Source organism: Epinephelus lanceolatus, chromosome 7 (assembly GCF_041903045.1).
Source record: "Epinephelus lanceolatus isolate andai-2023 chromosome 7, ASM4190304v1, whole genome shotgun sequence".
NCBI lineage: Eukaryota > Metazoa > Chordata > Actinopteri > Perciformes > Serranidae > Epinephelus > Epinephelus lanceolatus.
In genome coordinates this window covers 10,790,825-10,816,163 of record NC_135740.1, presented here as the reverse complement: position 1 = coordinate 10,816,163, position 25,339 = coordinate 10,790,825, and the positions used below count along the sequence as shown (strand labels likewise).

The 25,339-nt window shown below is 41.2% G+C and overlaps 1 protein-coding gene across 1 annotated transcript; it reads left to right on the top strand.

The window, feature by feature from the left end:
- Positions 1-1,160: 1,160 nt before the first annotated feature.
- On the top strand, positions 1,161-24,528 carry snx25 (sorting nexin 25). The gene is made up of 21 exons (XM_033633796.2): positions 1,161-1,687; positions 2,517-2,601; positions 6,694-6,910; positions 7,607-7,779; positions 13,039-13,225; positions 13,719-13,789; positions 15,265-15,455; positions 15,601-15,732; positions 16,511-16,660; positions 16,802-16,927; positions 17,045-17,209; positions 17,348-17,479; positions 18,376-18,516; positions 18,940-19,053; positions 19,290-19,367; positions 20,666-20,749; positions 21,548-21,665; positions 21,933-21,999; positions 22,814-22,995; positions 23,412-23,512; positions 23,624-24,528. The coding sequence occupies exons 1-21, from the start codon at positions 1,337-1,339 to the stop codon at positions 23,687-23,689; spliced, it is 2,931 nt and encodes a 976-aa protein (XP_033489687.2). The 5' UTR covers positions 1,161-1,336; the 3' UTR covers positions 23,690-24,528.
- Positions 24,529-25,339: the final 811 nt, after the last annotated feature.

Below are 25,339 nucleotides of genomic sequence, written 5' to 3'. Positions count from 1 at the left end.
AATAACAGGCTTTTCCCCCACTGTAAATCACCCATGAAAGAAGATCAAAAGAATTTTGCTGCAGGTGTAACACAGTCCTTACTATTTCTGATGTGTCTGATTCCACATGGTTTATTTAGAATATCAGTATTTTCCGATAAAAAATATGCTCAGAGCTGATAATTTTCATTTCTGTAAGATCACAACTCTTTAAAATATAATCAAAAATAATAACATGTTTTGGTGTAACTGGTTTATTGAAGTCAATGTGCTATTGTCTGAAAGAAAAAACAATCTTCAGAGAAACGAGGCATGATCCTTTACCTCGGTGTACGCATGATTATTATCCATCGCTGCCTGGTTGGTCGGTATTTGCCCCAGTGCATCTATAGCAACGTTCAAACAAAAAACCCGCCCGGTCGGGCTGTCCTGATTACAAAAACAGGCGCACCGTCGGTGGTTAACACAGGCGCTGATTGGCTGACACCCTTTCAACGTTCAGAGAGAGATTGTCAGTCAGCTGGAGCTCGAGGAAAATAACAGTTGCTTGTTTTTATCCGGTGCGATTTTTGACCTGATATACTTTGTCGTTGCGTTAATAATACTTTTAATTCGCGTTCGCAAAGCTTTCGACACACTGTCTTACAGAGAGGACAGCGAGAATGTAGTGTTGTTATCGCACACCTTTTTTCAACGATAACGTTAGGTGAGTAAGCTAATGTTAGCTGATGTTAAATTGGTTACTTAGCAGGCAGGCTAGTTAGCTAGCTGTCGGTGTTGCAGTTGGTTTAGTTGTCAAACCACACCGCAGTACGAGAGTATTTGCTGGCTTTTACTTGTATGTCACGTATTTTCGTCTTACAGCAGGCTACAGTAACTTACACTGGCTTTCCAGTTGAGCTTTCTGCTAGCCCAGTTGATTAGCAACAGTCACTAAGCTACCTTTCCACCTATTTGTCTCCAAGGTGACGGTGGATGTTGCTACATCTATCCCATCACCCCGGGTCTCTCTCCGTCTGCTCTCCGGGCGACTGGCAGCTCCTGTCGCCTATTTCCAGCCGTGCCTGGTGCCCCGTGCTTTTGTGTGGAGTACCGTGCTGTGGATGACTAAGCTGACGGGGCTCCGTGGCTGTTGTGGCTGCCGGGCGGGCCGATGCTAGGAACGTGGAAAACATAGCGGTGCAGGTCGGTGAGGAGATGTCAGAGCGGGGATGCCTCTTCTTGGAGACAGTGTTGTAGTCGAGGGTATACACGAGTGTACACAGTATACCTCCCTCTCTGACTTGGCGTACAGACCAGCTGACCAACTTTTCAGCCAAACTCGTAGTGACACATATATGGATGGTGGGGTCGCAGCATGCCCACCCCCTCAACTACCACTACACCACTGGCCGGAGGGAGTAGCAGTAACGGAGGAGAAGAGGAGCCCATGTCTGCCACCTCCACCTCTTCTATCGGCTCCTCTTTCCGGTTCATCCCGGCTTTCTGCCTGGGCGTGGTGGCAGCAGTAGTGTTTCAGCTGGCCTGGGGAGGCCTGACTCTCACCTCTTTCTTCTTGAAGTTGTTCATCTATGTGTCCTTCGCCCTCCTGTGTTTCCTGGCTGGGAGTTTTGTTCTGCTAGTCAGGAAAAGTCCTCTCAAGGTCAGCTGCTTTGACAGAACCAGAAGGCAGTCAGCAATACAACTGGGGTTCTTCAACAAGCTCATGGTAAGATGCTGGGCTCTCTCAGTTTAAACTCATTGATGACATGCAGTACTCCTCTTGCAATCCACACACACTCTACCAGCTCTTTCTGATGTTACATTAGCATTACACTATGAGTTATAACCAACTGATGGAATCCACTGATAGAGAGAAAAACTGCCAAATTCTACTCTAATGGCACTTCTGTCTAACCTTTACTCTAACAGACTGGAGCACATGTAAACATGTTGATCAGACACATCTGATCCTAATATTTTAATTTTTGCATCCGTCTCAACTGCTTCATCCTTTCCCCCCTAAATTATCTCCCTCTCCTCCCCCATCTTTCTCCCCTCTCTCATCTTCTCGTTCTGCCCCCTGGATCCTCATTGTGTTGTTCTATAATAGATGAGGTGGAGTCATGCTGCTGGTTTTTAGACACACTTAAATGCACACACACACACACACACACACACACACAGATATATGGTGATTTATTCTGCAAGGAAAGTGATTGTGTCCTTGCAGCCGGCTGGTGGCTCGCCTTAATAGGCTGCCACAACCCAGCGGCTGCCTTTCAGCAGTGTTTGTGTGCCACTGTGCCCTGATGACTTATTGATGCTGACAGTGGAGGAGTATTGTCACAAGCATTTGTCTGGTCGACATATTGTATAAGCTATGACAAATTTGGGCTGCCTTGTTTGTTGGAATTTTACGCTTATTTGACACACAGCTCTCAGTGTTCTCTTCCTTCCCTTCCTGTCGTTGCCCAATATTTCCTGATATTGAGCTGTTGTCCCCATCTGTGATGTGAAGTGAAGAGATGTGATGTGATGCTCTTGTTGTTTTTCAGGCCCGCTTTTCAGTGCCAGTTCAGGAGTCAAGCCTGAGCAGGAGGGTGGTGGTGTCACACAATGTGGACAAAGCTCTGAAAGAAGGTAATGAATCATCTTTTAGTGTGTGAAATATGAATTATTTGATGCCCTTAAATCCCCCCCCCCCCCCCATTGGTTTTTACCTTGAAATAAGATCATGATTTTGCAAGGTATTTCTAGTGTCCTGCACTGTCAAATATTCTGCAGCAGAATAGAGTTTGATTTTAGCTATGCTTGTATATAGTCGTACAATAATGCTACATTTCAAAATATTTATGTTAATATCATGTTATGCCCATTTTTTATCATGATAAAAGGACACCAGTATTATCCATTATATTATCTCCCTACTTTTTGCTAACAGCCTCACATTGCTGAAGTTAACAAATGTGAGTTAGTTATGCAATACTACTTAGACAGTGTTGTTGCAAAGTAATGACAAGTAGGTGTCCAAAATCTCTTTCTCTCTCCTCTTAATTTCTGTCTTTATTCGGGAGGGACAGTGCATATTAATAACTTAATCATTTTCATCTGAAGCTCCCAAGCAGGCAATAGTTAAGCCTCATTTATACTCCCTTTACATATAAAAATAGATTTGTCCGTTTGCGTCCTTCATGGTGGCATAGATATGGCCAATAGATGGCACGAGAGGGCAAAGTCGCGACATGTTGAAGAAGAATTCTGTTTACTATTATTGCTTTCGCGACTTTTTAAATGTCTTGGTAATCTCCTACGTTGTATCTCGCTTGAAATATGCCACACTGCCCCCATTATCTCTGGTGGTACGGCTTCATTTCGTCGGTATTCATAAGCTTTAATAAAATGGACGCAATTAACTCCGACAGAAGGCACCTCCTGTCTCCATTTACCTATCTAGTGTTAAGCATAAACGAGTTCTTAAAGTCACAAACATTAAGAATAAAAGCACTGAAAATGAAATCAACACTAAAAGCAGCAACAATTATACAGACTCAAACAGAGCCTGCACTGCATAGAGACAAAAAGCAGCTGTTATGACACATAACGACCCAAGCAATAACAAATAGGACAACAAACACCACAAAAACACTTCAACAGTAAAAGCAGTTAAACAAAGCAGAACAAAGCCTTTGCTGCATAGAGACCAGAAAGCCAAATTTAATGACTCACAAAGAACTAAAAAAAAGACAAATAAGACAACAAACAACATGAAAACACCTCACTGTTCTAATGTTCACAAGTTTGGTTTCTGATAAACCAGGCTCAATGCTGTGGAGAAGGAATAATAGCTGACACAACTACCATCTCAATTTTATGTTTTCTTCTCTTAAAAAATTAAAATGAACTTTACACATCCTCAAAAATCAGTCTTTATTTCAATGAGTGTCTTTGCTGATTGGTTTGCATTCAAAAGATCCCTCATGAAATGTTTCTGACACTGTCGGAAACACACACAACTTCTGTTTTTGAGAAAACTGCTGACTGATGGAGCTCTGTTTCTGTCAGTCATCACGTCCTGACAGGGATCCCTCCCACTCATGGTGGATTACAACAGCACAGCATCCTGGTCATCACGTCCCGTTCATACTTGCACACGCACACACACACACACACACACACACACACACACACACACACACACATGCACACACATAGACACACACAGGGGCACAGTATGTCTGGCTGCCAAGTAACAGATGGCTCCAGGATTTACACTAAGGGTGTGTATTTGCATATGCTCCCATGTGTGTTTGAAACGGTTTTTGAGGCGTTGTGTGGTACAGGTTTATGATGACATTATTAGGTTCACAGTCAGGACTTGCTGTGCTGATTATTTTGATGAACAGTGCTTATGTATCAGTTTTGTGTTTGTGCACAATTCTTGGATTTAAATCAAGTACTTTAGTCCAGGGCATTAGCTTCCCAGGGGACCTCTCAGTATTGGCTTGTTTTTTTAGTTGTTTAACACATAATAGCAAATACAAAAATGCATAAATTCACTTGTTAAAAAATATTTTTATGACACTTTTTCCTGCTTTACCAGTGAAAGAGTTAATATTTTTAGAATTGGTTTCCAAAGTAAAAGAAAATGGTGACTGTTATCGATCTATTTTGACTGCATTGGAAATGATCTACTGTAAAATATGTACTTTAACTACTATCAAAGCACCAGCCTTCCATATATCTACTCATCTATCCATCTTATTTCTCAACCATTGATCCTGTTCAGGTTTAGCATGGCTGGAGGCTCTACACCAAACAGATCACCAGCCTATCACAAGACTAACCCACACAGACAGATAGATGCACTCACCTATAGACAATAGAGTCACCAGTTCACCTAATTTGCACGTCTCTTGGCTATGGGCGGAGGGATACAGTCTGTGCAAACAAATGGAGAACATGCAGAACCCTTTTGTATGGTGAATTTAAAAAGGGCACCAATATACAAGTGAAAGCTGACCGTTTTGTACAAAAGATGGTTTGTCTGCTACATAGTATGTTGGTGAAATACTGTACATAGTTGCATCATTAACCCTAGAGACACGTGTGCTACCATGTCCGCCATGTCTGCTCTTCGGTTATCCTTGTAAAGATGTTAAGATTGTTCAGAGTGTACAGTTAAAAGGCTAAAAGACATTGCCCTTAGTTAACAGATCAAAAAGGAAAGATTGATTTGAATCACATCTTTCATGGAGTTCTACTTAATTATGATTCCAGTACCATGCTCTTTTCTTCAGAGCTAATCTTGATTAGTAACATCAGTATGCAGATGTTACAGCATTAATGTTAACTGAAATTTCACTGTTGTAATTTTCCTTTAATGTAGAGACTGTTTAGAATACTTTTCCAGTTGCGTCTGATACTCCAGTGGCAATCTGTTTTTGCACTGACAGTGTGTATGTTTAAGCTACTAACAGTAAGATATGGCTAATGAGTTAGATCCACTTGCCATGAAAAAATATATCACAGCAAGAGTGTCTTAGGTTTGAATTCACCATCTAGCTGTGGCCTTTATACATGCACTTCCGTGGGTTTTCTTTGAGTGTTGTGGTTTTTTCCAGCAGTCAGATGAAATTCAGGTTAAGTGAATTGGTGACCCTAAATTGCCTGTAGTCAACTCGTCTGTGTGTGAAAACGAGAGGTTGTCTGTCCAAGTGTCTCTCTGAGTGTCAGTCAGCCAGCCCTCCAGGATGTTTTGATGTCTTGATTGCAGCAATCAATGCAAATTCGACCATTTCCCTGTGTGACCTTGCAGCTTTGTTCAATCACTGCAAATTTTCATGCTGTAGATTCCCCTGAGATTTACCAATCGTAGCAGTCCCCCACCTAACGTCACCAAACTCACTTCCTTGTTTCTGATTGTGAAGATAGAGACATTTGTGATTTGAATGTCTCGCATTTACAAAAAAACAATTACTGCGTAAGTTCATGCAAGGCAACTCCCTGATATTCTGCACAAAAGCATGTGCAAGTTTGTGATAGAACGCAAATAACATTGATTGACAAACACTTTTCTTCCCCAAACACACTCGGTGAATGGCTGTAACACGCTGACAACAGACAAGACAAATCACCATGACAGAGGCTGTTGCATCCACATCATTGAACATTGCAACATGCATTGCAATGTTTTAGAAAAGCTTCTGTGAAATTAGGCATCTTTGTCTGCAACAATCCCAAAAAGCCTGCAGAATTCTTGAGGGTCATCTTCATGTGTCAGCCCCTTGTTCAGGGTGCACACCACATGCCGCATAATGTATGCTACCACCTTGACCTTGCACAGGAGAAGTGCATATTGAAAACAGATGGATGGATGATACTTCCTCTACCTTTCAAATACTGCACCAGTGTTCACCAGGGTTTTGAAGGAAATGAAACCTAACGCAATACATGCAGTGGGTAGTTCAGGGGGCTTGGGAGATTAGAGCATTCACAATGAAAATGGAGCTAGTTCAAGTCTTGTTGAGAATGCTTAAAATCTCAGCAGCCATTTGCCAACAGTGGACTGGCAGCAACGCTTTCTCGTACACAAAAAAGGTGGTAACTTTTTGCAAAGAGACTACTTAGATCTACTCTTTGTTTATGTGCTGCAGGTGTCTGTGCCTTTAGTATTCGTCTTCTATCAAAAATGATATCTATATATCAATTCTCTCCACCTGTGTCTTTCCACAGTGTTTGACTATGCCTACAGAGACTACATCCTGTCCTGGTACATCCCTTTGAGTAATGATGAGGGCCAGTTGTACTCCATGTTGTCGGAGGACTGGTGGCAGATGATTGGGCAATTGAGATCCAGGCTTGCTGACATTGACCTTGTCAACGTGGTGTGTTACGACAGCATCCGAATCCTACACACACACTTCACTGACCTCAAGGCTGCATCTGCAAGGTATACAAACGCACACACATATAATTGTGAATAGTTAGAGTTACATTCCCCAAGTTAAGGCTTGAGTTTTCCAAGGTATTTATCACTCAGTTAACCGGAAAGCCAGTGAAAAACAGTGTTCCTCACTTCTGAGTAAAGCTTTCATTGCACAACGTTCTGACTCACTGTTGTTTGAACAGAAAATATGTCAGCTTTGATTTGTTACTGGAAAGATTTTGCATCCCACCAGTGTTCATACCCAGCACCATAATGTTATGTACACAGATGGGGTGAAATTATGGCAGTTCAGTACCATGTAAACAACGTTAAAATCCTCCACATTCACTTCCCTCTTCTCCAGGCAGCATCTGCCAGGTACGCTTACAGACAGAGTGATGATTCACACACCATCTGGTTTCATTATCTCCGCAAGTCAGGCGAGACTTGTGATTTGATCACACAGAGATGTCTGGCCTCCCTCGTTTTCAATAGTTTAAGAACAGTGTAGCAGCAACACATCTTGGTCAGTCAGGTTTTAGATGCAAAGACAGTGAGATGCGACACAGCTGAAGAATGAATAACAATGGCAGTGTTAGCTATGTCAGTGAAATCAGATCTCCTATAACATCATCTGACATCTAGCACTGCCAGAATAACACTCTGTCTCTCTGTATATATGTCAGCTTTAATCTGCGTCTCTCTAATGTGTGCATCCAGACCAGAGGAGTGTGCTCGGCCGTTTCCTCTCCATCCCTGTTTGGTCAGTCCAGACTCTGAGCTGGCCTTTCTTCGCTGTGTAGCCAGAATACTGCTGCTATGTCTGCTGCCACAAAAGGATGCCAAGTCACATACACTACGCTGCTGCCTCACAGAAGTCATCACTACTAAAGGTATTGTAACATTGTGTGCATGAGAGTGTGTGTGCAAGGACTGTGCTGACACTATAGTGAACCTTTTCTTTTCTTGGGTCAGCTAGTGAACACAAACTCTAAAGGCCCAGACACACCAAACCGACATAGTGGCGATAAAGGCTGACTTTTGTGCCACCTCATGTTGCCTGTGTCTTGGCCAAACATTTGCACTTGAACACATCGCAAAGACTACAGCTAATGGCCAGCTAGCACGTATGTTCTGTGCCCGCATGAGAGGAAATAGCTTTCCACACCAGCAGGCAGCTGTAGACTGTATTGGTCATTCAAAAACAGGAAACTAGACGACCAACAGGACAAATTCAAGGTGCTATTTAGCCAGTTAGCATATTAACAACTTAGCCCAGTGGTGGAAGAACAAATGATATTTTTGAAATCAAAATTATGATATTTACTGTGCGCTAGCGAAAAACAACAAAAAGAGTCAGCTCAGTGGCTCAAAACATAATATAATCTAATATAACAAATTTGTTTTGATCTCACACCCTGTAACTCAAGTCATTTGTTGGTTTTCCTCACTTCCATTTTTCTTCCCGTGCACTGAGCTGCACTGCCAATCAGAGTGATTTCTCTCACTGATGGGCTCCGCCGGCTTTGATGCCAATTCAACATGATGATGCGACTGAAAAACAGCAGACAATGGCCAACAAGTGCCAACAGATCGGGACACATTGCAAAAACTAGGATGTCAGACACACCGATGGCCCGTCATTGACTGACGACCGACTGTTGGCCAGTGTGTCTAGGCCCTAAAAGTCAGACATCCAAGATCATGGTGGGAAAATTAAGAAATGGTCTGAACTTGATTTGAAATCAATCAAAATTTGCACAAGACCTCCCACATTACAAATTAGAGAACCTTTTTTACTACAGACACGGACATATGACAGCAGGAAGGTGTTCCAGTTATGAGGTCCTGGTGTTGTGCATGTTTGCCCTTTGGTGTGACTTGTGGAAACTCAAATGGAATGGAGCCATTGTTGATGTTATTAGTGCCAGCAAGGACAAGTAAAAATGTGCACTGTGGAAAAAAAGAGGAAAGGCAGAGACACATAGATATAACACAATAGCGCTTGCAGTGTGTCTTCAGTTATTTCGTGATAAAGGCAAAGGTCTGTTGTAACATCTGAGGCCTTTTGCTAATGTTCTCATTTGCTATAAAAGCCATCTCTCTGTTTTAGATAAGAATAAGTGTATTAAAGAATGCGACAAAATACGTATGACAGTGTTTCCCACAGGACAGGAATCTATTTGTGGTGGTGTGGTCCGGGGGGGGGGGTATTGAAAATATTTTTCAATACTCATCTGTGTGAAGGAGTGAACATCCAACGTCAGCAGAACCTTACGGCCGGGCTTCACTGGCTGCAAACGTAAGCGTCACGTCAGTGTAGCGTTGCGGCGTATTCATTTGGGCTCCACTGACTGCGTACGGAAGCGACACGTAGAGAAGCCAGCGGGGTTGTTTACCGTTTGCTGAGCCGAGAGGCTGCATGTAGGCTGCATAAAATGTTAAAGCATTTTCCACCTAAGTTATTACATATATTTGCGTTATCTACAAGTTTACTGTACTGTTTGTCATCTACTCGCTTTCAAATGTCCGCCACGGACATTTACACAATGTCACGGATAAACATGGGTAAATGCATGAAAAAAATCATCACATATCACCTCTGATAATGGTTTATTCATTTAAAAACACATTGTGCTCGTTTAGCACGCTATTTCATGTAGTTTATATTTGCTGGAGGGTCGCGTAGGGGAGCATCATGTGATCTGGTTATTGTAACGTGGACCCAGAATAGACTCCGCAGATATAAAGTTTGGTGTAGCCATAGCAGCGCCCTTTATAAACAACAAGCCTGTCAATACAAGCAAGTGCTAATGGATAGTGGGTTAGCTTTAGTGATGTGACGTTCACGAGCGAGCCGAGTCGTTCAGCCGGCTCTTTGTAGTGAACGAGTGAGCGGCCGCACTGTCTTTCTCCCTCACAAACTAGTCTCTCTCAACTTGTTACGGATCAAATAATCTGAAATTAATGGATACAGAGTAAATTAAAGCAAAAAACAAAGAAATTAGGAACTGGCTTGTTCACTCTTAAGAGCTGATTCACTTGTTCACTTCAAAGAGCCGGTTCAAAGACTCGGCTCGTTCGCGAACGTCACATCACTAGTTCGGACCACTTTTGGACTTGTTTGCCCACATATTTGTACCGAGAGGTCTTTGGATCCGTTCTGCTACTAGGCTGCTTCTTCTTCTTCTTCTGGCGGACCAGGTGCATTAAGTGTGTCTTTACGATGCATACCGCCACCTATTTCACCGGAATTGTAACGACAAGCTACATTCACAGACAGTGAGTCCCATTATAATGTGTATGAGTGAGGTCGAACAGGTAGCGCCAAAAGCAGAAAAATCTACAGTACAGGCCAAAAGTTTGGACACACCTTCTCATTCAATGCGTTTTCTTTATTTTCATGACTATTTACATTGTAGATTCTCACTGAAGGCATCAAAACTATGAATGAACACATGTGGAGTTATGTACTTAACAAAAAAAGGTGAAATAACTGAAAACATGTTTTATATTCTAGTTTCTTCAAAATAGCCACCCTTTGCTCTGATTACTGCTTTGCACACTCTTGGCATTCTCTCCATGAGCTTCAAGAGGTAGTCACCTGAAATGGTTTCCACTTCACAGGTGTGCCTTATCAGGGTTAATTAGTGGAATTTCTTGCTTTATCAATGGGGTTGGGACCATCAGTTGTGTTGTGCAGAAGTCAGGTTAATACACAGCCGACAGCCCTATTGGACAACTGTTAAAATTCATATTATGGCAAGAACCAATCAGCTAACTAAAGAAAAACGAGTGGCCATCATTACTTTAAGAAATGAAGGTCAGTCAGTCCGGAAAATTGCAAAAACTTTAAATGTGTCCCCAAGTGGAGTCGCAAAAACCATCAAGCGCTACAACGAAACTGGCACACATGAGGACCAACCCAGGAAAGGAAGACCAAGAGTCACCTCTGCTTCTGAGGATAAGTTCATCCGAGTCACCAGCCTCAGAAATGGCAAGTTAACAGCAGCTAAGATCAGAGACCAGATGAATGCCACACAGAGTTCTAGCAGCAGACCCATCTCTAGAACAACTGTTAAGAGGAGACTGCGCGAATCAGGCCTTCATGGTCAAATAGCTGCTAGGAAACCACTGCTAAGGAGAGGCAACAAGCAGAAGAGATTTGTTTGGGCCAAGAAACACAAGGAATGGACATTAGACCAGTGGAAATCTGTGCTTTGGTCTGATGAGTCCAAATTTGAGATCTTTGGTTCCAACCGCTGTGTCTTTGTGAGACGCAGAAAAGGTGAACGGATGGATTCCACATGCCTGGTTCCCACTGTGAAGCATGGAGGAGGAGGTGTGATGGTGTGGGGGTGTTTTGCTGGTGACACTGTTGGGGATTTATTCAAAATTGAAGGCACACTGAACCAGCATGGCTACCACAGCATCCTGCAGCGACATGCCATCCCATCCGGTTTGCGTTTAGTTGGACGATCATTTATTTTTCAACAGGACAATGACCCCAAACACACCTCCAGGCTGTGTAAGGGCTATTTGACCAAGAAGGAGAGTGATGGAGTGCTGCGGCAGATGACCTGGCCTCCACAGTCACCGGACCTGAACCCAATCGAGATAGTTTGGGGTGAGCTGGACCGCAGAGTGAAGGCAAAGGGGCCAACAAGTGCTAAACACCTCTGGGAACTCCTTCAAGACTGTTGGAAAACCATTTCAGGTGACTACCTCTTGAAGCTCATGGAGAGAATGCCAAGAGTGTGCAAAGCAGTAATCAGAGCAAAGGGTGGCTATTTTGAAGAAATTAGAATATAAAACATGTTTTCAGTTATTTCCCCTTTTTTTGTTAAGTACATAACTCCACATGTGTTCATTCATAGTTTTGATGCCTTCAGTGAGAATCTACAATGTAAATAGTCATGAAAATAAAGAAAACGCATTGAATGAGAAGGTGTGTCCAAACTTTTGGCCTGTACTGTATATGTGACGGAGATAATTTATTCGTGGCACACCGCCACAGATAACTGAATGTATGGGAAACACAGTATGATATGTCATGTTGGCAGACTTGTCATAAAAACACAAATGTTGTCGGTGTATCTGTTACCTTTTTTTTTTTGTTTTGTTTTTTATTCTGTTACTGTGTGTGTCTGTCCTTTCCTCCTCTATAGTAGTATTGAGTCAGCTGTGTCAGTAATAGATCTTCTCATCTGATGATAGCTCTGTTTCACTGACATGTAGCTGTAAGCCCTGTCAGGGAGCCAGCATGCACAATACCAGGGTTTGGGAACCTGAAAGACTAAATTGAATGCGACCATTAGTATGACTTTTCCTGCTATGAAAAGTAATAGATGAAATAAAAGGACTTCCTTTCAGTATTTATGTATTACATTAGAGGGTAGTTGTAGACGCATAATCCTGATATGTAGCTGCTATTCTGTCTCCAGAACTGCATTTCCCACAAATTAAGCCCTCTAAAGGCATAAAGAGTACCTAAAGACTAAATCCACTTTATTAAATTTGTCAGTTATATGTACAGTCACTTAATTATTGAGGTAATGTAAGTCATGGTCACTGCTTTCAATTTTGGCAGGTAATTATTAAGATGCTTAAGGTCACACAAGCGAAATACAAGCATTTACCGGTGTTGCGTTAAAACCAGAGCTACATATGTAACTACAGTATAATTTCTAGATGACTGCTAGGTGACATGTGTAGGCATTAACGAGGAACATTGGAGCAACGATCGAAAAGAGCTGTGAGGGGAGTGTAAGTGGTCTCGAGGGATTGCAGAGGTGGATTCATTTCAGTTCGGTGGCATACAGATCCATTTCACTGTGCTGTAATTATCCACTTTGGCTTTAAAAGTGTCGGTTTGGCTTGAAAGGCAGAATGACTGCTGGTATCTGTTTGTACATACGGGCATACATCTGATATTTGTGAGTATTTTGGCTTGAGAAGACTTCACTGTGTATATTATGTCTGTGTATGTTTTTTCTCTTTTTCTCTTCTATTTAACAGCATTTTCTAGAAATAGTGATTCAGACTTAGTTAAAAGCAATCAGTAGATGTTTCCTATTGTTTAAATGTCTTTATATCTTGATGTGTGTGTGTGTGTGTGTGTGTGTTTGTTGGTATGTGTCTGCGTGCTCCAGTGTTGAAGCCTTTGGTAGAAGTGCTCAGCGATCCAGACTCCATAAACAGGATGCTGTTGTCTCAGCTGGAGCAGAGGGAGCAGCAGGCTGAGCAGCAGAAGAAAGCCTACACCTACGCTGCCTCCTATGAAGACTTCATCAAACTGATATCAACGTCTGCTGATGTCAATTTCCTCAAACAACTCAGGCACGACACCAGTGATACACACAGACATACACCTGCACCGCCTCATTAAACTGAGACTGCCACGTACGAACATAGACTTCCTTAAATAAACCATACTGTACATACACACAAACATGTTAACCAGACAGTGTTATCCACCAGTCTGCTTGCTGCTGTGGGGTTACCATGGGAACAGACACTGTCTCTGTGGCTATATACTAGATCTAAATGTGGGTTGGACATGATGCTGCTATATTGTCTTGTTAGTTTGACAAAATAATGTCTCAAAACATAGACTCAGTTACCCCCATGTTTGCATACTGTACTATATGTGGTGCATGCTTTAGAATAAATGCATATAACATTTGACTGTTGTATCACATCATAATGTATATATATATACTTTTTTTTACTTCAGTAGTATTCAGTTTTTTTTCATGTTAAGATAGCCCATTTTGATGTTTTTGATTGATTCCAACTGCTGATTGAAATTTTACATCTCTGTCTCTTGTAGGTATCAGATAGTGGTAGAGATTATTCATGCCACCACCATCAGCAGCCTCCCTCAGCTCAAGAAGCAGAAAGGTACAGAAACATTACAGTTCACCATATGACAGGAAAGCCAAAATGTGATTACACAAAACAAAACCAAAAAATATGGGAATTTAGGGATTGTGGAGATAGCCAGAAACATTCAGAATGTACAGCAGCTGAACAGCTAGCTGATCTGCTGTCAGTACACCACGTTGTTCATTATAGTGACTGCAACAGTTGTACAATTCTTCTTTTCTTGTCGTTGCAACAGCTCTGACAGTCCTTGTTGAGAGCTGGGTAATCAGGTCTGACGTGGCCTTTGAGCTGTGTCAGTCACGTGCAAGGTGGCCTAAAGGCACTGAGTTCACCCTCATGTCAGAGTAGGTTAAAGACCAACAACTAACAATGAAAGCTGAACCTAAGAGTTAAAGGGAAACACCACGTAAATTAAGATTTCCATTATGTTATCTCCATGGCCTAGGAAAGTTCAATCAATAGCTGTGAACATGAGCTACTCTCTCTCGAAGCCAGAAATCAGAGAAGTAAGTATCAGACTTGTGATGTCGTCAGGTATGAAGTCTGGAGCTGCTCCATAGACAATGAATAGGAGCCTGATTTTGTGGACGGACCGAATATTTATTTTCATTTTATTAATAACCAAATGAGCTTTATTTTATTGTAGTGTTCACAGGTCTGAAAATGTACCCATATACTCAGAACATTCCCCTGGGTGCTCTCAGTTTAATCTATAATATCTTTCCCGATGCATTTTCTATGGAGCAGCTCCAGACTTTATACTTGAAGACTTCACAAATTTGAGTTTTAGCCCTCTAGTTTTTGGATTTTAGGAAAGAGTTGTTCATGTTTTAACTGTCTTAGACATTAGGAATAAAATGTATGAATTTTGAAAATAAGCATAGTGAGCCAGGCTGGTAGTGTGGCCAGAAACAAACAGACATGACAGACCTTTTTTTTTTTTTCTTTTTTGGTTCACAAATGATATTTTCTAATTAAACCAAAAAGTATTACTTTTTTTGGTTATTCATTGGGATTTGCAGACATTTTCTGAAGATCAGAGTTTGTAGTTATTTTTTTATATGTTCTTTTATGTGTTGGTATGGTCTGAGAGTGAGTGACACCGTAGCTAAATGATAAACCGATTACTCAAACCCACTGAAACCAGTTACAATAAAACTGATTACATTTGTTCATAAAAATATTGCCACACACTTATAATTCTCCGTTAGTATCAGAATCATTGTGCAGTATCCTGTAAATGTACTAATGAGCATAAGTGTACTCAAGCATATAAAAATCAACATGTATGGAACTTTGCTTTCACCAGCCACTATGCTTGACTGAAAATACCTGTTTGTCACATACGGTTAACAATGTCTATCAGCTCTATCTTGATGGTTCAGTGGCTCCACATCAGATAATTGTGCTATTGTGTATTATTGTGTATTACTGTGTGACCAACGGCGGCTCACACTTTTCTTTCATCATCTGCTGTCACTTTGTCTTAGAGCGAAAAGGTAAAGAGTCAGCAGCCATGAAAGCAGACCTGCTGAGAGCCAGAGATATGAAACGATATATCAATCAGCTGACTGTTGCTAAGAAACAATGTGAGAAACGGATCCGCCTACTCGGTGGACCAAACTATGAAAACAATGAGGAAGGAGGGGCTGATGATGGCGATGATCCTCAAAGTCAGAAGGTAAGACTCAAACAAGGCGGACTGTGAAGGATAACATTTTTTGTCAATACAATGACAATACAATGCTTGAGAGTGTGTGCTTTGGATCAAAGCATGCTCCATGTGGCTGATGTTTAAACATTTGCTCTCTCCTCCTGACATCCAGATTCTTCAGTTTGATGACATCATGTGTAATCCAGGTTACAGGGAGCATTTCAGAGTTTACATGGAGAGAGTTGACAAGAGAGCTCTGATCAGCTTCTGGGAACTGGTGGAAACACTTAAAACTGCCAATAAGGTAACCTGTACACACACACTCTGCAGAGAGTTTAGTCTAACACTACTAACAGTATATGGTGGTGGGTGAATTGTGATATCATAACGATTTATGATGGTTGTTTTGCTACAGCTGTAGTGTCCTGTATTAGTGCTGGGCCTGGGTGTTGCTTTCACACATCATTGTAAAATATTGCTACCGTCTTTTGTCTACATCAGAATACACATTGTGACAGTAGTTGTCATTTGCAGTGCCAGTGAAATGCCAAGTTGATATTTCTCTACTGGGACATCAGTGTTATACTAAAGCACATTAATGCATTGGAAAATGTACATGAGTTGGGCTTTGCAAAACAGACCCAAACCACACTTGGAAGTGGGTTGAAATGCAATTCCAATTGGATTTCTACATGGACATTCTGGCTGCTCAAATCTCAAATCCGTGGACAGATGCCAAAAGAAATTGTCTGCTCGCACTTTCGCATCTGTATTGTCAAAGCTGGAGAGAACCTACTGGAAAGGGACAAATAATCAAGAGATATCTCGCGGCATTTGTCATGCGTTATGTGTTGGAAAGCTGTGTTGTCAGCGTAGCTACGTAGTTACTGACGTCTAAGTTGTTACCACAGCAACCCCTGCAGGAGGCTGACGATGTCTCGATACACAAATCCAATCTGATCACTTGCAAATAACAGCATGGACAGCCTGTCTTAAAGATCTGATTTGAGAAACAAATCTGATTTGCCTGTAGTCTGAACGTAGCCTAACTGCTTATTTGTTTCTTTATGTGTATGTGACAGAATGAAGTGCCCCAAATTGTAGGAGAGATCTACCAAAAATTCTTTGTGGAGAGCAAGGAGATTCCAGTGGAAAAGTTTCTCCTTAAGGAGATCCAACAGAGTCTGGTGGGGAACAGAGGAACACAGGTCTTTGTTCGACTACAAGAACAGGCAAGTGCTGCTTTTACTACTAGCTATCTGTAACTATTTACCATAGCTTTACTTACTAAAGGTCCTCAGAGGAACAAGAAAGGTGTCAAAATATTCTACGATGACAATAAAGTGTTTCTGTTTCTCTCATCCTTCCTCTAGGTGGCTGAGACCATGAGAGAACGTTATTACCCCTCCTTCCTGGTTTCCGACCTCTACGATAGGCTGATCAGACGAGACGAGCATCATAGCCCATCACAGTGTAGCACTGAGGAAAAGGAGGAAGGGGTCAGACATACACTGTGTTGTCAAGAATCTGTTAAGATACTCAAATGTATAATTTTTCAGTGTTTATACCTCTGTTATTGCATATTTTAATAACTATATGTATATTTGATTTTGTAGTGCCAGGGTCTAGATGCAGGCGAAGAGGTGGGTGATGAAGGCAGTAAAGGAATTAATGAGCAGGCCAGCTATGCTGCTACAAAACTCCGACAACTCCACGACAAACTGGAGTACAAGCGACAGGCCCTGGGCTCCATACAGAATGCACCCAAACCAGACAAAAAGGTAAGAAAATACAAGCAAATGTGACAAAACACACCCTGGGGTCAAATCCAAAATCACTTCAGAAGTTCACAGCAGAATGAAACACACAACGTCCGGTCTGGCATGCTAGTTAACAATCTTTATTTTGTGTGTTTGTAGATTGTGAGCAAACTAAAAGAAGAGATCGGAGCCATGGAGAAAGAACACGGTGAACTCCAGCAACATATTACCAGGACTGACTGGTGGTGTGAAAACCTGGGGCACTGGCGGGCTACTATCACCACTGCTGAGGTAATACTTCATGTCTCTGTGCCAGTGATAGCCGTGGCCAGAGGCATTATGTTTTTGGGTTGTCCGTCAGTCCATCCCATTTTTGTGAATGCAGTATCTCAAGAACACCTTGGGGAAAATTTTCCATATTTGGCACCAACATCCACTTTGACTCAAGGATTACCTCATGAGATTTTGCTGATCAAAGGTCAAGGTCACTATGATCTTCTATCTGTTGCATTCTCACAAACTCTGTATCTCAAGAACACCTTTAGGGAATTGTTTCAAATTTGGCACAAATGTCCACTTTGACTCAAGGATGAACTGATTAGAATTTTTGATGGTGAAAGGTCATGGTCACCGTGACCTTGCATGCGTGTCATTCTGTCAGATGCAGTATTTCGAGAAGAGCTTGAGAGAATTTCTTCAAATTTGGCTCAAACGTCCACTTTGACTCAAGGATGAACTGACTAGAATTTGATGGTCAAAGGTCAAGGTCACTGTGACCTCACAAAACATGTTTTTGGCCCTTAACTCAAGAATTCATACGTCCATTATGACAAAACTTCACACAAATGTCTAATGGGATAACATGATGAATGATGACATTTTCATAAATAAATGGCTGCTTCTACCACTGCTACAGAAACAAGCTACTTGTAACCAACTGGCTGATGGTCACTGTAGAACCTAAGGCACTGGAGTGCTCTGATGACCGTCCTTTCCACTTTACAAACTTCATTTAAGATGCAGTCACCCAAACCATTTACAGAAGTGTGCAGGGTTGCATTTAACATCAGCACCATCTCTTGAAACAAGTATATTGTACATGGATCAAATTGTTGTGCCAAGCTAATATCAGTTGTGCAGTCATTTAGACATTTGTTAAACCTTGAGTGTGTGTGTGTGTTTTCCAGGCTACAGAGGAGGGTGGTGAGACAGTAGCTTGTTACAGTGTGTGTGTTAGCCTGGTAGAAGGAGAGGAGACAGCCAACAGCCGCTGGAGCGTCCAGAGGAAACTCACTGAGTTCCAGATGTTGCATCGCAAACTCACCGAGGTAACACAACACCAAACCTGAATGTCTATGGATTTGTTTTCATTCTGAACAGAACTGGTTATACTGCAATACCACTAGTTGAGAAATGTCAAACTTTTGCCAGTGTTGAATGTTTCATCTCCTCCACCTCACCCCACCCCACCTGTTCAATACCACTACCAATACCGTGACTTTGACACCTGTTCTTGAACGCTACTTTTTTCCATACCAATTCTATAAAATCAATGTTAACAAAAAGAAAATTGCATTTCACATTAGGGTACAAATTTATAATTTGATTTTTCAGTTTCTTGGCATTTATACAAACTGTGACTATTGTGTTTATTTGTTAATACACTGGAAATACTTTTATTTTGGCATGGATGTGGTATATCTTTCATTACTGTGAAAGCACATTTCAATCTCTGCGTGTCTCTTCCTCAGTGTTTTCCATCATTGAAGAAACTCCAGTTACCATCGCTCAGTAAACTTCCCTTCAAATCCATCGACCAGAAATTCTTAGACAAGAGCAAAACTCAGCTCAATGCCTTTCTCCAGGTAAACATGCAATCAGTACAAACTGTAAAGCTATATACACTTGGCTAATATTACTGCTGACTTGACAAGAGGATCCCTTTAGTGCTCAGTGCCTGTTACACTTTTGGAGGGTTTGGATCCAGTCCACTAGAGAACAGTGCCAAGCTCTATGCTCACACTGCCTCTTTCTGTTTGTATGATGCCAGCTAAATAATGATGTTCATAATGACTTTGGCTCCATGTGTGTGTATTTGTAGCGTCTGCTGACAGATGAGCGATTGTGCCAGTCAGAGGCTCTCTATGCGTTCCTCAGCCCGTCTCCAGAGCACCTCAAGGTAACCAGATTCTCATTACCCTTCAGCGAAGTCAGGGCTACTAATTAGGCTTGGGCAGAATCTATTTTTTCATACCTTCGTTTTTTTCATACCGTTTTACTGGTGTATGCAGTATATAACATTGTAAAAACAAATTTAAAAAGTAAAAACTGTGCTGCTGGTGATAGAAGTTATTGTAGTATATGTGTCATTGTCCGGCCTGCAATGCTGTGTGTCTAATACGCAATTACCCTACTCAAACTGAACATACACTGTACAATTTGAGCCCAGTTCTGACCTGATTTTTGGAGTCAGACCAAATTTCAGCATTGTCAGGTGTCGTTTGCCGTACGTGTATGTATGTGTAAGAGAGAGAGAGCGAGAGAGACTGAGAGAGGGTGAATCGAAACGTGGACTGACCCGTTTTTTGAAGAAATGGACTTCTAAGCTTTATTTGAAATGCCTGTCTTTACATTACTGTGAACTGTGCCTTCGCTAGCAAACAAACTTCTACCTGCCTGCAGCCCTGGAGCTCTCAAACAAACCTTTATTGACATTTGTCAATAGCCAGAACAGTCCGCAGGAGCCGATGGGCCAGCTTATTGTCTATTTGACATGTACAGTGTGAGCAGATCATGGCCTGATGAGCAGACCACACTGTGAGCACAGAAATTGTGAGCTTTGCCTTCACATCACAGAAGATTTAAGTGTACAGTGGGAGTTAGAATTAAACAACAACTAATTGTACAGTGTAAATCTAGCTTTAGATAAGTCTCGTTAGGTTTAAATACTTATGGCCTGTAGAATAGTGAATAGATAGGTAATAAGAGCCCTACTTGCTGGAGGACCAGATGATACTTGTTGCTGCAGTGGATAATGAATTATCAGTGGGCTGAACTGAGATGATGTGCGGATAGTGGCGGCAGACTGGCAGTTGAATAAAGTCATGTGGCTATTAAACTGCTTTTGTAGCTGGAAGAAGTCATCTCAAGATAAATTTATATGTGGCAATACTCCCAAACAGGGGCAGAGGCATTTTGCTTTTATACAAAGCCTGTAACGTTGTCCTCACCACTCGCAGTCACTCTCAGCTCAGCTGCTTGTTCCACCAGTAGATACTGACCTCTGGTGGTGTGTGTTGTGCGCAACAATACATCACCTCAGCACAGCATCTCTGTAGAAATTTCACAGAAAGAGGATAACTGATAATTACAGTAAGATTTGTCCAGATGATGCCATTCATAGCTCTGGCATTTTAGGGCATTGGTATGATTCCATACAGTATATTGTGTAGTGATGATCTTATTCAATGTTTGAAGGTGATGTCAATCCAGAAGAAATCGTCTTTCTCTCTGGCCTCCTTCCTGGAGAGGCTACCTGGAGACTTCTTCTCTCATACTGAGGTACACGATCATTCATGACTGGTGAAGTAACATTAAGTTGTGGGCTGCCTTTGCACTCCAAAGATCAGATGCATAGAACTCTGTAGATCCACTTCTAAAACTGTGGGTATGCACAAAGACAAAAATATGCATATGCATTCATTTCGGATTTATAAAGCAGCATGTACGCCAAATTCTTTTTTGTAAATCGCAGTTATTGTAGAGCTGGATGCACGAGCCCAAACCTCATTTCCACTCCCACAGTTTGAATAAATGGATTTAGAGATGCCCTTAAACCACCATTTGCATATTGATACTTGCGCCCGCTCCACCACTCAATAGATCTTTCAGTGAGAAATACAGCAAAGATGATGATGTTGCATCGGGGAGGTTCTCCAAAATCAAAGCTGTCATTACGCACGTCATTGGATATTTGTAGTGTCAGCCTCAATCATCATCATTATTATAAAATGTCAGAAAGAATTTATAGTACTCATGTTGAAACAGACTTTACAAAGTGCATCACAGTTCTGATAAAATTAAGTGATCATTACGACAGGGAGATGACGCTCAAATGTAAGTCGAGAGAAATATTGAATGACTCATAAATAATTGCAAATTAAGTTTATAAATGTGCCTTTGATTGACCACATACAGAATGATTTGTAGCCTGCAAAATAATTAGGGAAATTGGCAAACATGTATGCGTGGGGAAAGACGCACCCATGGTTTTTGAGCATTCACATCATTTATACATCTGGCCCCAGCTGTCTTGCATCCTCATTTGGATTGTGTGCTCTGTGTGACTGCTGTCTCCAGGAGGAGGCTGATGATGACAGTGACTTGTCAGACTACGGTGATGAAGGAGATGGGAGGAAAGATGCCCTGGCTGAGCCCTGCTTCATGCTCATAGGAGAGATCTTTGAACTCAGAGGAAGTGAGTAGCACACTGTTGCATTTTCCATTTTAATATCAATACACAAAGCAAAAAGTCTGACATGAAAGAGACAGAAGCTACAGTATATGAAGGAAAAAGAACTGTCTCTCTATGGCAAAAGGTGGCGATACATCTTTTGTTTTAGATGTGATTAGCTAGGTCCTCTCTTTCTGAGACCATATCATGAATTCTGACTGTATCTGAGTGAATTGATCTGATCAGTTTCCTTCTCTCACTGTCTGTCTGTCTGGCTGTCTGTCTGCTCAGTGTTTAAGTGGGTGAGGAAGACTCTAATTGCACTAGTCCAGGTGACATTTGGACGAACTATCAACAAGTAAGTTCCAGCAAGTCTGCATTTTGATTAACTACCAGTATGCCTTCAGGGGCTGTCACTAATATAACTCATTCCACATAGTATGAATGCAACATGTGATGCCTAATCATAACATATGTTGCAGAATAGACTCTGTTCCATTTATTCATGGAGAAAAAAGTGTTTACATGTTACTGTGTTTAATGGTAGTTAGAGCTTCTTCAGCCTCTGTATTGTGACATATTTTCCGGTTAAATGGAATATTTGAGTGGTGTACAGTTACAAGAGGGATTAAAATCAAATCCTTCGCATTTCATTAGATACCTAAAAAGTGGGCGCGCTTAGAATTTAGCACTATATGGGGCTACAGCACATGGTTGGCTCCACACACACCATAATCATGTTAGATAAGGAGGAGGACGAGGGAGAGATGTATGAATTATATACCTCAGTCATATTGTTTTGGAAATGAAAACAAAGTTTTTTTTGCCCACTGGTATCCAAACACAAATCTCTTCCTATTGATGTTGCTCTGTTTGGTAGGTGCTACAACCCACAGATGGTGAAGCGCAGTTTTACATGAGTTGTGTGGCTAGCGAGCCGCCCAAGTCTTATTCGATTGGATAAACTTTTGTAAACAAAAGTGAGAATGTGAGAAAAAAACAGGGATTTTGATGTAAAAATACTCTGATACTGAATTTTGGATGTATATTTGGCATAATACAAGAGACAAATGCTCAATAAACACAGACACAGGATTAAAACTGGGAAAAGTATTTTCATTTCACTAGATACTATAAGCTATGAGGCTAACATCTTCCATGCTTCATTTTAGACAGATCCGGGACACAGTAAACTGGATCTTCTGTGAACAGATGTTGGTGTGTTACATCAGTGTGTTCAGGGACACCTTCTGGCCCAACGGGAAGTTGGCACCACACGTCAAAGTCCGAACTGACACTGAGCGCAGTGAAACTAAGGAGCGGGCTCAACAGAAACTACTTGACAATATCCCAGGTAACAACTTAAACACATGTAAGCATGACTTGTAGATATTAAAGGGAAAGTTCGGATATTTCGACGTGGGGTTGTATGGGGTACTTATCCATAGTCAGTGTATTACATTAAGTAGATGTTGGTCTGCATGTCTCCAGTTTGAAGAAGCAGCACGTGTGCCGACACAGAAGCTAAGCAATGTGCTGCTGTGGATTGGGGAGCAGCAAAACATATTTTAGCCATCTAAAACAATCTATAAAAGTTTGTCTCCCTGCTTCTCCAAACTGTGGGTGTCCTGACTGACGCCTACTGTATGTTACACACTGACTATGGATAAGTACCTCATGCAACCCCACTGCAAAACATCCGAACTATCCCTTTAAACGTAGAACATGTCTGACCTCTATACTTTGTTTCAATATGATCTTCCATATCAGACGCACTAGCAAATCTAGTTGGCCAGCAGAATGCCCGCTTTGGAATCATCAAGATCTTCAATGCCCTGCAGGAGGCTAGTGCCAACAAACATCTTCTCTATGTAAGAATAATGCACATTATATCTGTCTTAAAAACAAATTTCATACAATTGCTTATCTAATATGTAGCTACAACTGCAAACATAATTATTTTGTGTCACTGTCTCCATTAGGTGTTGATGGAAATGTTACTCAAGGAAGTGTGCCCTGAACTCAGAGCGGAGGTGGACAACATCTGAACACACCCATGCACACACTCACACACACATACGCACTCAACATAAACAGAGTCTTTGGATCTTTTAGGCCTTTCCGTAGCAGACCAATCATAAACTGCCAAGCTAGACAGGGAGATGGCCTTTTGGTTCAACCTCAGACAGAAAGCTGCTGTCGGTCAGAGCTGAGACACACGCTGATTCTGTTGGTAGAACTTTGCTGTGAAATGATGAAAAGCTGAGCTGACACCAAACTGAAAGGGGCTGATGTTTGACTTTGTTGTGGTGCAGATTGAAACTTGTCTGTCTGAACAGGAAGACAGTCTGACATCTTCCTGTTTGGGCAGCTGTCTAACTAGACGGAACACATTTGTACCTTAAAGTCCACATTCACACAAGAACAAAATGTTTTTTTGGCATTATGTGACCCACGTCTGCACTGAAACATCAGATCTGTACCACGACAAATCTGTTCCTGAGTAAATCATGACGGTCTATAGATTACAAAGTTGAGTAACAATATGTGAAAGTAAACAACTTGATCATTTGGTCATCGGTTTCCAGAGCAGATAATCTGAAGACCTTGATTAAATGCAGCAAAGACAGTTAAAGTTCAGATTTTCTGTTGCCCTCTGAAGGCAACCAGTGTGACATTGCCCACGGACCTCTGAGCATTCCTCCTACACACAACCTGAGCAACAACACTTGTGTTCTGTGATTCTTGTTAAGGCTTATAATTGTGCAATATAATGTCATGTAAAAGTCATTGTGATGATTTTATTTATGATTATTATTGATAGATTTTATTTTTACCAAAACTTGTTTAGAGAGCGTTTATATAAGCAATAAATTGCAAACAAAAAGTGGACGTGGTATTTTTCATTTCTTAAAATGGTCTTTGAAACTACAAGAAGAATTCTAGAATTATATATCAACCAGATATATTCTGGATATAAAATACAAATGTTATTGGCACACATATGTCCCTGAACTAGCATCCTGAAGTAGAAACACTGAACAGCATAAAATTAAATGGACATATACGAAAATTATCGGGTGGGGAGGAGGGCTGAATCTTTTTATTTGGGCAACAGCAGCCTTATCCATATTTTAATTGAACCCTCCCTTAGGAAATATTGATATATTGTGTAACTATTCAATATATTTCTTTTTCTTTTACAAGTCTCACAAATGATGAATGAAATAAAATCATCTGCAAACATCTGCAATGGAAAACAGTTCGGACCCCACCTTGCTTTTCCAAAAAAATGTAGACACCCCCCACCCTTTCATAAAAAAGGCAAAAAAAGCACAACATTATTAATTATTTATAAACGTATACTCCTGCAGTCCCTAAGTGTTTTGCTCAGGGTTTTTGAAAGTATATAAAAGTAATGTTAAATATTACATTTTAACCAATCTGATGCAGAAATTGAGTCAAGTGAGCTGCAGCGAAGACATTACTGCCATTTTAACTATTAATGCATTTCCTGTCCTATTCTGCTGCACTCATATTCCCTGGGATGAACTCAGTGTTTACTTTTCAATTATTTAAAACAAGCAGTGCTGGATAAAGGTTTTCAACTGGTCGTGGATAAGGACTGTTCATCCGTGACCCTATTTTTTAAAAGTGCACCTGAAAGTGGGCACTTTTTGTATTTATATATAAAAGCA